The sequence below is a fragment of the Pteropus medius genome, unplaced genomic scaffold (genome assembly GCF_902729225.1).
Source record: "Pteropus medius unplaced genomic scaffold, Ma_sr-lr_union100, whole genome shotgun sequence".
NCBI lineage: Eukaryota > Metazoa > Chordata > Mammalia > Chiroptera > Pteropodidae > Pteropus > Pteropus medius.
Genome location: NW_024356336.1, coordinates 655,673 through 669,339, shown reverse-complemented (window position 1 = coordinate 669,339; position 13,667 = coordinate 655,673). Strand labels below are relative to the sequence as shown.

Genomic DNA, 13,667 nt, shown 5'->3' with positions numbered 1-13,667 from the left:
TGGGATTTAAAGTGGCAGGTTACATGAGAAGAACATGGAGAAGCCAGAGTTTCAGCCCCAGCCCTTCCCTCTCATTGGGTGTCCTTGGGAAAATCACTTCCATCCAGGATTAAATGGAGGTGATCAGAGACCCCGCCCAAGGCTTAAACCAGGGGATGTGTGAAAAGCACTTAGCCATTATTAAGTGGTACCATCATGGTCAAAGCCACATAATAATCCAGGGGGAGAGCAGGGAAGTTTAAACATACCCATTTCACAGCTATTTACTAACTTGCTCATTAACCAGCTAACTTGTCCATTTCCCTTACTAGACGTGCCTTGAGGGCAGAGGCTGTCTGGGCTGTTGGCTGGCACATAGCAGGTGTACAAGTGTTAGTGAATGGATGAATCATGAGCCTTCACTGAAACTTGAACTTCTCTTATTTATTCATTTGTTCATGTGTTTATTCCCCGTGTATCAAGGATGACCATGTGGCAGGGAGCAGGTCAGTGTGACCTGGCATGATGTTGGCACATGCAAGTTGAAGCAGTTACCGACTGAAAGTTTGGGGTCAGAGAGACCTGGGTTGAAATCCTGGGCCTGCCACTTACTAGCCAGGTGATTTTGGGCCAATGACATCATTTCTCTTTGCCTCAGGTTCCTCATTGGCAGAATAGGGATATGAAATGGCAGTGGCCTCATGGGACAGTTATAGGATGAGATGGAATGCTGCCCATGAAGTACTTGGCACGATGCTGGTATACAGTAAACGCTCATTAAATGCTTGATGTAATTCACTATTAGGTGGTTGGGAAGTGTTTGTTGAAGAAATGAACTGTGGGGTAAAAGCAGACAGCCCTCCTCTCCCTTGCCCTCCCCTGTCTTTCTGGCCCCCCAGCCTCTTCCTTCCTCCTTCCGTTCCCATCACCCCCTTCCCCCAGCCTCACCCTGCAGAGCGAAGTCCATGATGCTGGGGTCTAGGGCGTCCACCTCAGTGCTCATGTCGGTGCTGATGTTGATGAAGTCCATAGGAGCCCTTCCCATGGCGGGGTGTGGGAGGGGGCTGGGGCTCAGATCCGGCAGGGCATGCAGGGGTGGGGTCTGGGCTGGGGCAGGAGAGTCTGGGCAGAATGTGCACAAGGGCTGGACCTGGTGATGCAGGGGGACTGACTGCAGGGACAAGGTCATCAGCGGCTGGGGCGGGAGTTGGGGAACGGCCAGGCAGCCATGGGCCATGGCCACGGAGGTGGCACGGGTCAGCACGGGAGCCTCAGGCTCCCCCAGTTTTCCAGGGCGTCGGCAGCTTTCCGGCCGGTCCGAAATCAGCTTGTCCAGTTCCTCTGCAGGCAAGTGGGAGAGGTCACTCAGAAGTCACCCTACAGTTCCAGGGCCTCAGGCCTGGGTTCAAGTCCCAGTGTTACCACCTGTGTGACTTTAGTAAGCCTTTGGACTCTCTGCACCTCAGTCTCTTCATCTATGAGATGGCATCATACGCTCTGTTATGGAAATGTACCGAAATCACAAATTGTATAGGGACTTTGAAGAATGAGAGGAGCCTCGGATAATAACGTTGGCTCCTCTCACTGGGACTTATAGGATTGTACTGGAGCTCTAGGACTTTGCTTTAACCTCATAACAGTCCTGCAAGAGGGAGGTAAGGCAGGGGTTACAAATCCCACAAGACTGGGACAAAACTGATTAACATGCAAGGGGTCCTGGCTACTCCCTGCCACTAAAGAGACATTAAGAGGTATTATTAAAAATTGGATCCTTAAAGCTCTTGGATATAAACAAAACTGGAATTACTCTTAAATTATTTTTGGTTATTGGTTTGTGTTTCATTGAATGTAACACAATTTTGAGACTGGACAACTAGGGTCCCAAGATCTGTTTGGGTTACATCCATTTTAGAAACAAGGACATGTAGAATCCAGAAGGTGACATGGCCTGTCCAAGATGTCGCACTTCGTAGGTGTCAGAAGTGGCCCTGGGTCTCAAGCCAGACCCCAGAGCTCTCTGCGGGGTGGGTATCATGTGGTACCCCCTCCGCGGAGGGCCTATTGGATCCTACTATGGTCCTTCTCCCCGCCATATTGAATCATTCATCTCCCTTCACACCCAAACCTCAAGCGGGATGATATTCACAGGGCCAGGCCAAATATTCCTAAGGCTGGGGGGAATTAGCCTCCCTTTTCCCATTTTCTATTCATACATCACTTGTATGTCCTTCCCTTCACATCTCTTAAAAAACGCAAACGTAATTTTTTTCTAATATAAAAGTAATCCATGAACAGGGTAGAAGATTTGGAAATTACAGAAACGTGAAGAATGTAAAAATTATTGGCAGTCTCTCCATTCACAGTAAAGATTTTGCTGTATTTCTACCAATCTTTCTTTCTCTCTACATAGAGAGAGATGTGTATGTATATACACAAACATACAAATATATATATATATATATACACACACATATATATATACATACACACACACACAAATGAGTGTGGATATATGTGTCTGCGTATATATGTGTGTGTATATGTATACACATATGGATGTGGATATATGTGCTTTTTAAAATGTGATCATACCATGTATATTGATTCAAAACCTGCCGCTTTCACTTATTGGAAGCTTTTCTTTATATTCCCGAAGTATTTTTACCTCTAATACTTCATTGTATGACATTATATCCATTTAACTAATCCCCTATTGCAGGATATCTAGCTTGCTTTCAGTTTTTTACTATTAGAAATAATTTCGTGATGGCTAATTTTGTTCATAAACCATTTGCTCAAATCTTTGATTTCCTCTGCATTAATTGCCAAAAGTAGAATAATTGGACCAATAGATGGGTACAGTAGACAGGGTTTTGATATATTACTTTGCCTTGGAAAAGCTGAACAACTTACATTCCCAACAATTGTATATGAAGCTACCTATTTCTCCTCATGCTAATTCACACTGGGTGTTATTACTTTATTATTTTTAAAGTCTGTGCTAGTGTGGTAGAAAAGGTAGGGTGACATTGTTCTCCCATGGTTGTTTAGTTCAGTGTTTCTACGTGAGAAACTTTGGATTGCTTAGTGAGATTTAACAGCTTTTCATGTTTCTGACCAGGCCCCTCAGTCCATCAGCCTGGAGTGGGGAAGGGAGGTGTATCTCACAGGAGGGAAAGATGAAGTTCACCAGGCTCCCATGTCCCCACTCTAGTGGCTCGGACTTGCTGCTGGTGGGTAAGGATGCAGGCAGAGCTAGGGCTGGGCGGGGTGGTGATGTGTGAGGCGTGTGTGTGAGTGCGGGGGTCCAGGTCTCACCAGGATTGGCCATGCTCCGGTGGATGGCAGCTAGGTCCTTCCTCTTCCACTTATGCATCTCCTCTTCCATCTTATCGATGCGAGCCAGGTTCAAGGCCCACAGGCAGCCCTTGCGTGAGGACCCACTCATCTTGTTCTCCACCTTCTCAAAGCACTTGTTCAGGGACAAGTTGTGCCGTACTGAGTTCTTCCAGCCATCGGGCGCCGTCTATGAGGAGAAACAGGCACGCAGGAGATGCCTCCAGGGACCTTATAATCCCTGCCTCTCAAGGAGGATCTCAAATTCAGGCCCAGAGGAATAGGGCACAAGAGTGGTAGGGGTAAAATGACAGTGTGCAGTCACTCAGTCCTGATTTCTGAAGACGAGAGAGAGTGTGGGGACTGGCAAACTAGAGGGTTGTGCCCCGATTGAAGGGGCAGCTGCAGTTCCACTCTAGCCTTTGGTTACTACACAAGAATGAACAGGGCCCAGAGCTGCTGGACCTTCCACTCTCTCCCCTTCAGCAAGCAAGCGAGATGATGCTGACACACGCATACATTGGTCAAGTGTACTAAATGCCCATCATTTTTAAATGCTCTTACTTTCTTGTCAGGTAACCGGATACTGTAATGTACCTCATACCTGACCCTATTCCTTCTCTATCTTTTTCTCACACACGCACTCACACATACACACACACACACACACCCACTATGCTACAATATTTCCGCTAAGGGCATCACCACTTGGCTTGTACCATCTGACCTCTCGCTTCTTTTTTTGCTTTGATGCCAACGAGGATAACATTACTAATGGCCAACCATGTGCCAGGAGCTGCCAGGCCCTTTACGTGCAGAATCCTCTCTAACCTTGCCAGCTGAGTGTTATTCTTCCCTTCTTCTAGATGAGGAAGCTGAGGCTCGGAGAGGCAAAAGCTCCTGCCAGATCTGCGTTTCGTATCATGTTTTACTGAGTCTGTGCTGAATAACTCGGTTGGCCCCTCTACTCTATATCTCCCTGGGATACCTAGTGAACTCCTCTTTGTCCGTCAGAGCCCAGCTCAAATGCCCCCTTGTCTGTCTGAATTTTTTTGCCCATGTCTGTGTGAGTGCACATGTGCAAGCATCCTTACTACCAGGTCTACAGACATAACTGGGAGCCTAAAAAGATGATTCAGTTTGGCCCGGGTTCAGTTCTGGGTTCTGACATGCCAGGGAGAGGCCAGAGCAGCTCTTGTACCCATACCCTGGTCTGAGGCCCCTCACCTTGAAGTAGGGGAAGTGCTCCTTCATGAAGCTGTAGATCTCACTCACTGGCAGGCTGCCTGTCTTGCTGTTCTTCAGGGCCATGGCGATCAGACAGCTGGAGGCAAAAGATGGGGCAGGCCGGGTGTGAAGTCATCTCAGGCTGACAGCACAAGATCCCCTGTGCCAGGAAACCTGCCTGCTTGACCCCACCAGTACCAGCCCCTGCATATTCACACAGTGTTAGCTCTCGATATCTTTTTATGGCCCTATGTCTTTCCCACCCCTGCCCTTCTCCTTGGCCCTGAGCTCTGTCATTTGTACCGACTCAAGAAACCTCATCTTTTCCTCTCTTTATCCCTTCCCCATAGTTAATATCTGTGGGCCTTTCGACTTTAACTAGGCTGCTTACTCCCTCCCCAAACTCTTATGAAGCTTATAATACTATTACTTTGAGGACTTTGGACATCAGAGGGAACAGAGGCACAGAGAGGCCAATTCACTTCCCCAAGGCCACACAGCTTATGAGTGACAATGTGGAGCCTTGGGTTCAATGTCTGTAGTGGGTTCTCAACCCTGGGGGTTGACCGATCCCACGATTGTCATTTCTGAGAGCATATCCCACCTGGGAGTTCTCTACTCCGCAAAACCTCCCCCTTGGAAGTGTGGGCCACCACACTTCGCTGTTTGAGATACCCTAAACTAGGCAGCCCTCACCCCTCTCCTCCTCAAGCCCCCCACAGCCTCAGCCCGCTCTGGACCTCACCTGTATGAGTAGATGGGCTTGGGGTAGTGTTTGGGGTGCAGTTCCTGAGATGAATGCACAGCCATGCGGGGTTGGGGGTAGGGAGGTCGTGCCCCAAACGGGGAGCCATACAGGCCCACGGGAGGGCACTTCCCACAGGCAGGGACAGGGTGTGGTTGGCAGAGAGAAAGAAGGTGAGAGAGAGCATAAGTCACTCACAATAACCCCACCCCAACCCCAGTCTTGAAAAGCGAGATGAGATGTGGGGTTTACAACACCAGGAGACAATCTTGTCTTTGCCCACTGCAGGTTTTTTGGGGGGAACTGAATGACAGACCCCAAGACATGGGCCTGGTGGGGAATGTTATCCCCATGTTCCAGGTGTGTAAACTGAGGCTCAGAGAGGTCCCGGGGTGTCTGCCTCTGAGTTCAGTGTCCCCCCAAGCTCCCAGTACCTGCTGGATGCCTGGGGGCAGTGGGAACTGTGGTTGGGAAGCTGAAGAGTACAGCTGTGGTGGGTCCTGCAGGCTGGAGGAGGGCTGGCCCCCCACAGGGAACTGGTTCATCTGCTGGGGCCGGGAAAGGAGAAGACAGAGGGTCAAGGGTGGACAGGGAAGCCCCAGCCCTGAGAGACAGGCCCCTCGCTTTCCAACCCATGTGGCAGCACTTACGCTGGCTCTGTAGCTGGCCATGGTGCCCAGACCCAGTACGCCTGGGGGCGCCATGCCAGTGGGGTCATGGAGCAGGGGACCTGGTGTGGCTCCCACATGCAGGTCAGCCACCCCAGCCAAGGCACCTGCAAAAAGGAAGCACACGGATAAGCTGGAAGAACTGTGGCCATGGGTAGGGATAGCCCAGTCCCTGGACACCTCCAGAGAGTGGAGCCACACCCCACTGTGGGGCCAGGCATACAGTGCTTGGTAAATCACTTCCGTGGGGTATAGTTATGAAGAGCAGGTTCCTGCCAGTCGTATAACCTCGGGCCAGCCCAGCATCCCCATCTGTACAATAGGACTACTGACATTACCTACCTATAGGTTGTGGTGAGGGTTAAATGAAAAATGTCTATAACGCACATTGCTGGGCACGTGATAATAACGCAACAAATGAGTCATAATAATAATCATGATAATGGTGATGTCATTAATACCTTGGTTCTTGTCCTTCCTGAAGCTAAAACAATTTACTGTTCATGCTCCTCCAAAGCATGCCTTGGTTCCTCAGTGCCTCTAGGTTTAGGTCCAAACGTCTTTGTGTCTCCCTTCCTTTGTCAAGTCCTGCTCCCATGCCAAGGATTAGCTCAGGAATTGCAGATAGATGCACGTGTGTATGTGTGTGTGCGCGCGCGCACACACACACACACACACACACACACGCACGCACACACACGCACACACACCATCCCAAGCTCGGCCCATGATGGACATTGCTAACCTATCACAGATTTGCACTGGGCCTCCTTTTAGGCAGCCACCTCCAATTAAACAAAGTTGACCTGAAGATGATTCTGCCCCAGGGCCACCTCTTCCAGGAAGCCTTCTGGATCCCTCAGCTCCTTTCTGAGTTCTGGCCTTTGAGCCTTGGTCTGTCTACTTTGTTCTCTCTCTGACCAGACCCTCAGCCCCCTGAGAACCAGGACCACATCTTATATGACTCATTGCTCCAAAAGCCTGGCATAGTGACAGACACACAGGAGGTATGCGGCAACACGGTGAAGGAAAGGGCTGCCTTATTTCACAGTTACCATTTATTGAACACCTATTCTGTGCAAAATACTTTCTGCGTTGAATCCTCACAACACACCATGAGGGCAGTTCTGTTACTCTTTCGTTGCAGATGAGGAAACGGGTCAGAGGGGAGGGCACCTGCCCCAGGTCACATGGCTGTTCCTTGGGGGTTCTGGACCCGGGGTTGACAAACTATGGCCAGTAGACCAAATCTGTTTTGTAAATAAAGTTTTGTTGGCACACAACCATTCCGATTCACTTACGTATTATCTACAGCTGGTGTTGCACTGCAATGGCAAAGGTGAATAGTTTTAACGGAAGACTGTATGGCCTCTGACCCTTTTCAAAAAGTTTGCTGACCTCTGCTATAGATGTTCTGGCCAAGAACAATTTGTCCAATGAAATAAATATTCCTAGACACTAACTGGTCAACTTTTAATGTACTGCGATGATTGCTTTTGTTGATTGTTTTTCTTCACCACTTTCTATGTCTCTAGGCATTTAATCCACTTGCTATAACTGCAACTAGCTGCCATTTGTTGATCACCTACTGTGTTCCGGGCCATGTGCTCAGCACTTTCCATGTATTATCTCTTTGAATCTCTTGATCAGGGGTCAGGAAATTTCTTAAAGGGTCAGATAGAAAATAATTTAGACTTTGTCAGCCATATGGCATCTGTCTTTGTTTTTCTTATGATGCTGGGAAAATGTAAAAACCATTCTTAAGAGGAAGGCTGCACAAAACAGGCCAAAGGTTACATTTGGCATGTGGGCCACAGTTTGCTGACTGCTCTAGATGTTCAGGATGTGCCCAGGTAGGTCCGTCTAGTCTTTACTAAAACCTGGGCTCACACAGGGCCTGGCATTTAGTAGTGAGCAATGAATGAACCACATTTTTCTATAGTAGATAGAATTAGTCACATATCACAGAAGCAGAGACAAGCCCAGAGAGAGAAAGTGACCTGGCCACAGCCACATAGCAGGTGGGTGGCAGTGCTGGGTGTCACCTCTCCCCTGCACCACCCTCACGCCACCCCCACCTTCCGCATGAGCCTACCTGGATGTGAGTGCGGGGCACTGGGGCCACCCAGGTCCACGCGGCCACTTGCTATCTGCTGTAGCCGTGGCACGTCCACAGCCGTGAGCCACGACAGTGACTGCAGGTCCCCGGGAAGGTCATCATCACTGGTGGTGGCCAGGAGCCTGCAGGGAGGGGCAGGAGCTTGGGAGAGGTGGGGAGCTCAGGCCACCTCCCAGGGGCTCCCCGACCTCTGGAATCACCCCCTTAGTACCTCCCCAAGCCGCCCCACCTTTCAATCTGCCCATTCTCGGGCCTGGATGTGGGAACCTGGTCCCAGCATCTTCACTTTGGCAGCCAGATCACATGTCCTCAGATCATTTCTTCATTTGCTCTTTTATTGTGCTATTTAGCCTCTACCTCAAAATGATAAACACTATTGTTTGTTGAGCACTTACTATGTGCCAAGCATCATACAAGTCCTTCAGAGGTATTAACCCATTTAACACTCCCAGTTAATCCCTGAGGCAGGTATTATGATTCCCATTTTACAGATGGGAAACCAAGGCCCTGGGCTCAACGCTCAGCAGGCACAGTACCATTCAATCCCCAGAGCAATCCTGAGAAGTAAGACATGCCCATATCCCCCTTTTATCAATGAAAAAAACTGAGGTTCAAGGCACTGAATCATTTGCCCAAGGCCCCATGGAACTGGGAATGGTGGGACTGGAACCCAGGCAGTGTGGCCTGAAGCTGAGGCTCTTCACCATGACCTCAGGCAGCCCCTGGAGGCTCCAGTTAGGACCCATGCCCACCACCCCTCAACAGATTCATGAGCAAAAACATCACTTTCCACGGAAGAAGAAAGGCTGCCCATTGAGGTTGCCAGAGAGGTACCCAAATTTGCGAGAGCACTGGGCCCCGCACATCTTGTCTGTGTTATAATGAGGCTGCAAACCCCATCATACCTGCTACCCCACTTGCCAGGGGCCCAAGTTCCAAGTTTCAAAAATAGAAGTCTCAGGGCCTCATAGAGCTAGAGAGAGAGAGAGAGAGAGAGAGAGAGAGAAAGAGAGAGCGAGAGCGAGAGCGAGAGCGAGAGCGAGAGCGAGAGAGAGAAGAAATGCAGCCTCTGGTGTTCTCATGGATGTGACTGTGGACCCACAGAGGGACATTAGCCTGTACCCTCCTCCTGCTATCTGCAAGGCCACCTTAGTCCGGTGTTCTCTCTCCTTCTCTCTCTTCCTGTCTCTCTTTTTCTCTCTGTCTCTCTTCCCCACTCCTTCCCATCTCTCCTGCTCTCTCTTTCCTTGTGTTTTAGGGCCACAATTAGCGTTGCCATGGCCACTGCTGCTCAGTTGTCGCTGGGCCTGGGCCCTCAGCCCACCAAGCTGGCATCAGGTGACCACGCAACTGCCCCAGTGATTGGCTGCCTTGTAGGAAAACAGGACCTGGAAACGATTTGAAAACTCAGCCAGCCCGTGTCAGCGGTAGCAGTTGGCCTGGCTGCTGTCACCCCAGCGGCCCATTGTGTGACAAACGACTGTTGCCCCTGTGGCACGTGGCCCCCATTGTTCTGGGGTCTCAATGCAATTGTTTCGGCAACACCCCCACCCCCCACCCCATGGCTGCCACCCCTTCAGCCTGCTCATAACTCATCTGGCTGAGTGACAGCCACGGCCCAGGCCTGAGTGATGCCATCTGTCCCCTTGGGCCCATGGAGACCATGGGTGAGGCTGAGGGGCAGGGCCTGGTGTATCACCCGCTGGTGAGGAATGCCTGGCCAGCCCCCACCTGCCCTCACCCTATAGCCAACAGACCTCCCAGTGTCTGGCGGTGCGCACCCCTCTCCTGCTCAGTAAATGGCTCCCTTTGCCCTCACAGAGCTGCCTGGCGCTGGGGCCACAGGGAAGAGTGTGGGTGAGCTCCTGCTGGTAGATTTCTCAAGGTGTGGGTCCCATCAAAGCCCCTTGAACGCCAGTGGAGGCCTTGTAAACAAACCAGGGTCCTGGGCGCCACTGTGGAACAGACTCTCTGGAGGCGGGTAACTCTGACAATCGGTACCCATGGTGGTTAAGGGCTTGGACACTGGTTCTAATCCTGGTCTCCACTTACCTGTATGCCCTTGGGCCACTGACTTGACCTCTCTGAGCCTCAGTTTTTCACCTGCGAAATGGGTTTGATAATAGTTCCTATCTCATAGGGTGTTATGAGGATTAAATGTGATATTGCACATAAAGCACTTGAAAGTGTCTGACTTAGCTGTCATTAACATTAATAGCAATATTAATGTTACTATTAGGTCCTCAGGAAACTGGAAGAACATTGAAGCTTTAGGCACTGGGGTCACACACAGCTGCCCCTGCTGCTGCTACCACTAGTGGCTTCCGTTTATTGAGCACTTGTTGTATGCCAGACCCTGGACTACATGCTATCTCCATCTTACAGAGAGAGAAGCTGAGACCCTGAGCCCATTTCCCAACCGAGTAAGGATCTCACTAAGTAATTGCTTAGCGCGTGGCTGACTCGTAGGGGCTGAATAAACGTCGCCATCTGATTGTCCTTTTATTATTTTTTCTGCTATTCGTGGGCCCCACCTGGCTCCCCATTCCTTCAGCCCCTGCCCACTCACGTGAGGAGCAGCAGCCAGCTGCAGCTGCCTGGCGTCTGTGAGGCTCGACACAGCCAAGCACAACCCCCACCCCGGCCGCACCTTTCCTCTGGGAGGTCTTTGCCACCAGATCCTAAGCTCAGGGACCTGTCTGCATCCTGACTGCTCCTTACACCTCCATCCCTTTGCCCTCACCCTGCCTCTTGGCTCACTGATAGCTGGCCCTAAGTCCCACATCACCCCATGCCCTGTACACAGTGGTGCTACTTAAATGCCCGCTTGGCTGGTTGAAAGGGGATGACCCCAGGCCACCAGCCTGGAGAATGGAGTGACAACGACTGTCATGTCTAGCCCTTTTATTGCTCATAGAACCATCTTCTGCCTCCTTGAATCCCTGTGACACCCTCAGGAGAGCGACAGGGAGTAGGCAGCCCCACTTTACAGATGGGAAACCTGAGGCCAAACCATTGAAAGCAAAATCGAACCCGGGTCTGTCTGCCCCAATCTCGGCACCACAGGCAGAGACTCCGATGTCCTCTGGGGGAGGCACCCTCATCCTGAGTCTGGGACTCTCATCTGAGCCAGCATTTCCCAGAAGCTGGTTCAAATGCAGATGCCAGGGCCCAGCCCAGATACTGGACTCCCACCTATGGGCTCTGAGGCCTGGGAAGCTGTATTTTAATGCCTCCCAGCACAGCTCTGGGGGAAGGGCAGCCCTGAGGGGGTGTGGCAGGAGCTTGGAAACTGCTTGGCGTTGACTGGACGGATCTGGGTTCAAGTATTTTGATTCCCCTGGCTGCAGGACCTCAAATAAGTCACTTCAGGTCCCTGAGACTACATTTTCTTATCTGGAAAATGGGAGAATAACAGTTCATATCTCGCTGAGATGTTGTGAGGATCTAATGAGCCTGTCTGTATTCAACTTTGCCCACAGGCCTGGCCCCCATTCACCCTTCTTGGGGGTTTGCTGCTCTTCCTGGCCATCGGCAGCCAAGCCCTGCTCCCCCAGCAGCCTCAGGCAGCCCAAAGGTGGTCTGGTCCTCCCTCCTGCCCATGCCAGGATGTCTGCCTCAGTGGGCCTGACAGGTGGCCCCAGTTGGCCCTACTGGTCTCCTGCAATGGACATGTATGCCCAGGAGCTCTTGGTGGGAGCTTGCTGGCCCCAAAGCCTGGTTCACTTCCTGTTGCCTCATAGAGTCATCTGACATTCAGGCAGCCCTTCACTGTGCGTCACAGAAATAGGAGGTGATGAGCCAGGGTCTAAATGGGTGTCTCATCTCCACTGCCTGGCCCAGGCACGTGAACATCTCTGTACCCTTGTCCTCCACTCTCCCTCGAGATGCCTCAGCACAGGACCCTCTTCACAGTGGCATGTGAAGGCCTCTCCAAGCCTCGCCCTCACCAGTGCCTGAAGTTCCCTCATTAAAGATGTCACTGGGTACCCCATTCTTGCTATCTCTTGGCACTTAATTTTAGTGGCATAAACCACAGGGTCCCAAACAGCTATGACATGGGAAAGACTTCTTGGTTCAGGAACCACTCTGGTTTCCCAGCTATAGACCCTTGGAAGGGTACTTAATCCCTAGCCTCAGTTTCCCACCTGTAAAATAGACATGAATGATAATAACAGCAGTAATATCTGTCTTCTGCCCGCCAAGACTGGCATACTGCATGCTAGTGTGGAGGTGAAGTGGCTTTGTGAACCATCCTGTCATCTGTGAGGATTTGGGTTTATTGCCTGGTGTGTGTGTGTGTGTGTGTGTGTGTGTGTATCCATGTGTCTGTGTCCCTGTGCCAGTGTCCTGAGTGAATTTCTCTTCTGCTAGAAAACAATAGAACATTCACCAACCCCATTGCCCTGGGGTCGCCCAAGACCTGTCCTGCTCCCTGATCTGGGGTTGTCTCTTCAATCTCTGAGTGAGGAGGAAACCCAGCTCCTAACTCCAGTTCACCGTGTCACTTATGCCTGCCCGCCTGGGGTCACTTCCAGAGGAAGCAACAAGAATCGGACTTCAAAGACCCTACTTTTTCCGTCTGCTCCTCTGCCACCTCACCTGGTCCCCATCGCTCCCATCTCCCTGTCTCTGATTCTCTCCCATGCTCTACTTTTCTGTGTCTCTCTGTCCTCTCTGTGCCTCTGTGAATGTGTCTGTGTCACTCTGTGTGTGAGCCCCCCACCCCTCTCTTTCTCTGTTACTGTGCCTAGGGGCCCTGAGATGAAGTCCTGGCCCTACTCTTCCTGTTTGGTGACATCAGATGCATTTCCAAACCTTCCTGAGCCTCAGTTTCCTCATCTGCAAAATGAGGGCGATGACAAAGAAGGCAAAGCCCCCATAGCAGGCTCTTAATAAGCATCCATCTTCTCCTCCTCCCCCGCTGATGTGGCATCCAGGGCCTCCCAATCTCCAACAGACCCATCTCCATCCCACACATCATCTATCCTGTGTCCCCACCACCAGGGCTGCCCAGAGCCACTGAATTAGGCTCTCTGGGGATAAAGCCAATACCTGTACTTACTGCATCCCCCAACCTCTGGTGATTCCTAAACACCCAGTGCTTGGAAGTCATGGCCCCCACCTTGCCCTGCAGCTGGCTCAGGTGACCCCATGCTCTAACACGGGCATAGTGTGTGACCAGCCCTGCAGCCTGGGGTGCGTTATTGATCCCGACTCCTTTAACACAATTCCTGTGTCTTCCTCTGTGCCTCCTGTTCCCTCTCACAAAGGATGCCTTCCTTCTCCCCCTTTGTACCTTTAGTGTCCTCTCAGCTGAATCCCCATTTCTCTGAGTCCCAGGGAGCTCCTTAGTTGGACACAAGCCTCCACCTTCTCCTGAGCCTAGTTAATGTCCCCAGGGGGTCAGGGGCTGCACCCCCAGGTCTGGCAGGGAAGAGGCTAGGACAAGGCCTGAGTTCCTTGCTGAGTGCAGGAAGCCCTAGGTGACCCTGATGCTGATACCCCTTAAGGGAGGAGCCATACCCCCAGAGCCTAACACAGGGCTGGGGCACATAGTGGTGCTCAATAAGTCCTCATAGATTGGACAAAT

At 51.1% G+C, this 13,667-nt stretch overlaps 1 protein-coding gene across 2 annotated transcripts in view; it reads right to left on the bottom strand.

Moving 5' to 3' along the window:
* FOXN4 (forkhead box N4) overlaps positions 1–13,667 on the bottom strand; it is a 28,148-nt gene that overhangs the window by 4,809 nt on the left and 9,672 nt on the right. The window contains exons 3-9 of one of the 2 annotated variants that reach the window (XM_039861833.1): positions 8,051–8,196; positions 5,938–6,062; positions 5,722–5,832; positions 5,288–5,415; positions 4,543–4,639; positions 3,298–3,505; positions 928–1,320 (exon numbers count right to left, since the gene is read on the bottom strand). In XM_039861833.1, the coding sequence (XP_039717767.1) occupies positions 928–1,320; positions 3,298–3,505; positions 4,543–4,639; positions 5,288–5,415; positions 5,722–5,832; positions 5,938–6,062; positions 8,051–8,196 (1,208 nt within the window). Of the gene's footprint in view, positions 1–927; positions 1,321–3,297; positions 3,506–4,542; positions 4,640–5,287; positions 5,416–5,721; positions 5,836–5,937; positions 6,063–8,050; positions 8,197–13,667 lie in introns of both variants that reach the window. The other variant, XM_039861832.1, reaches the window with a different exon arrangement.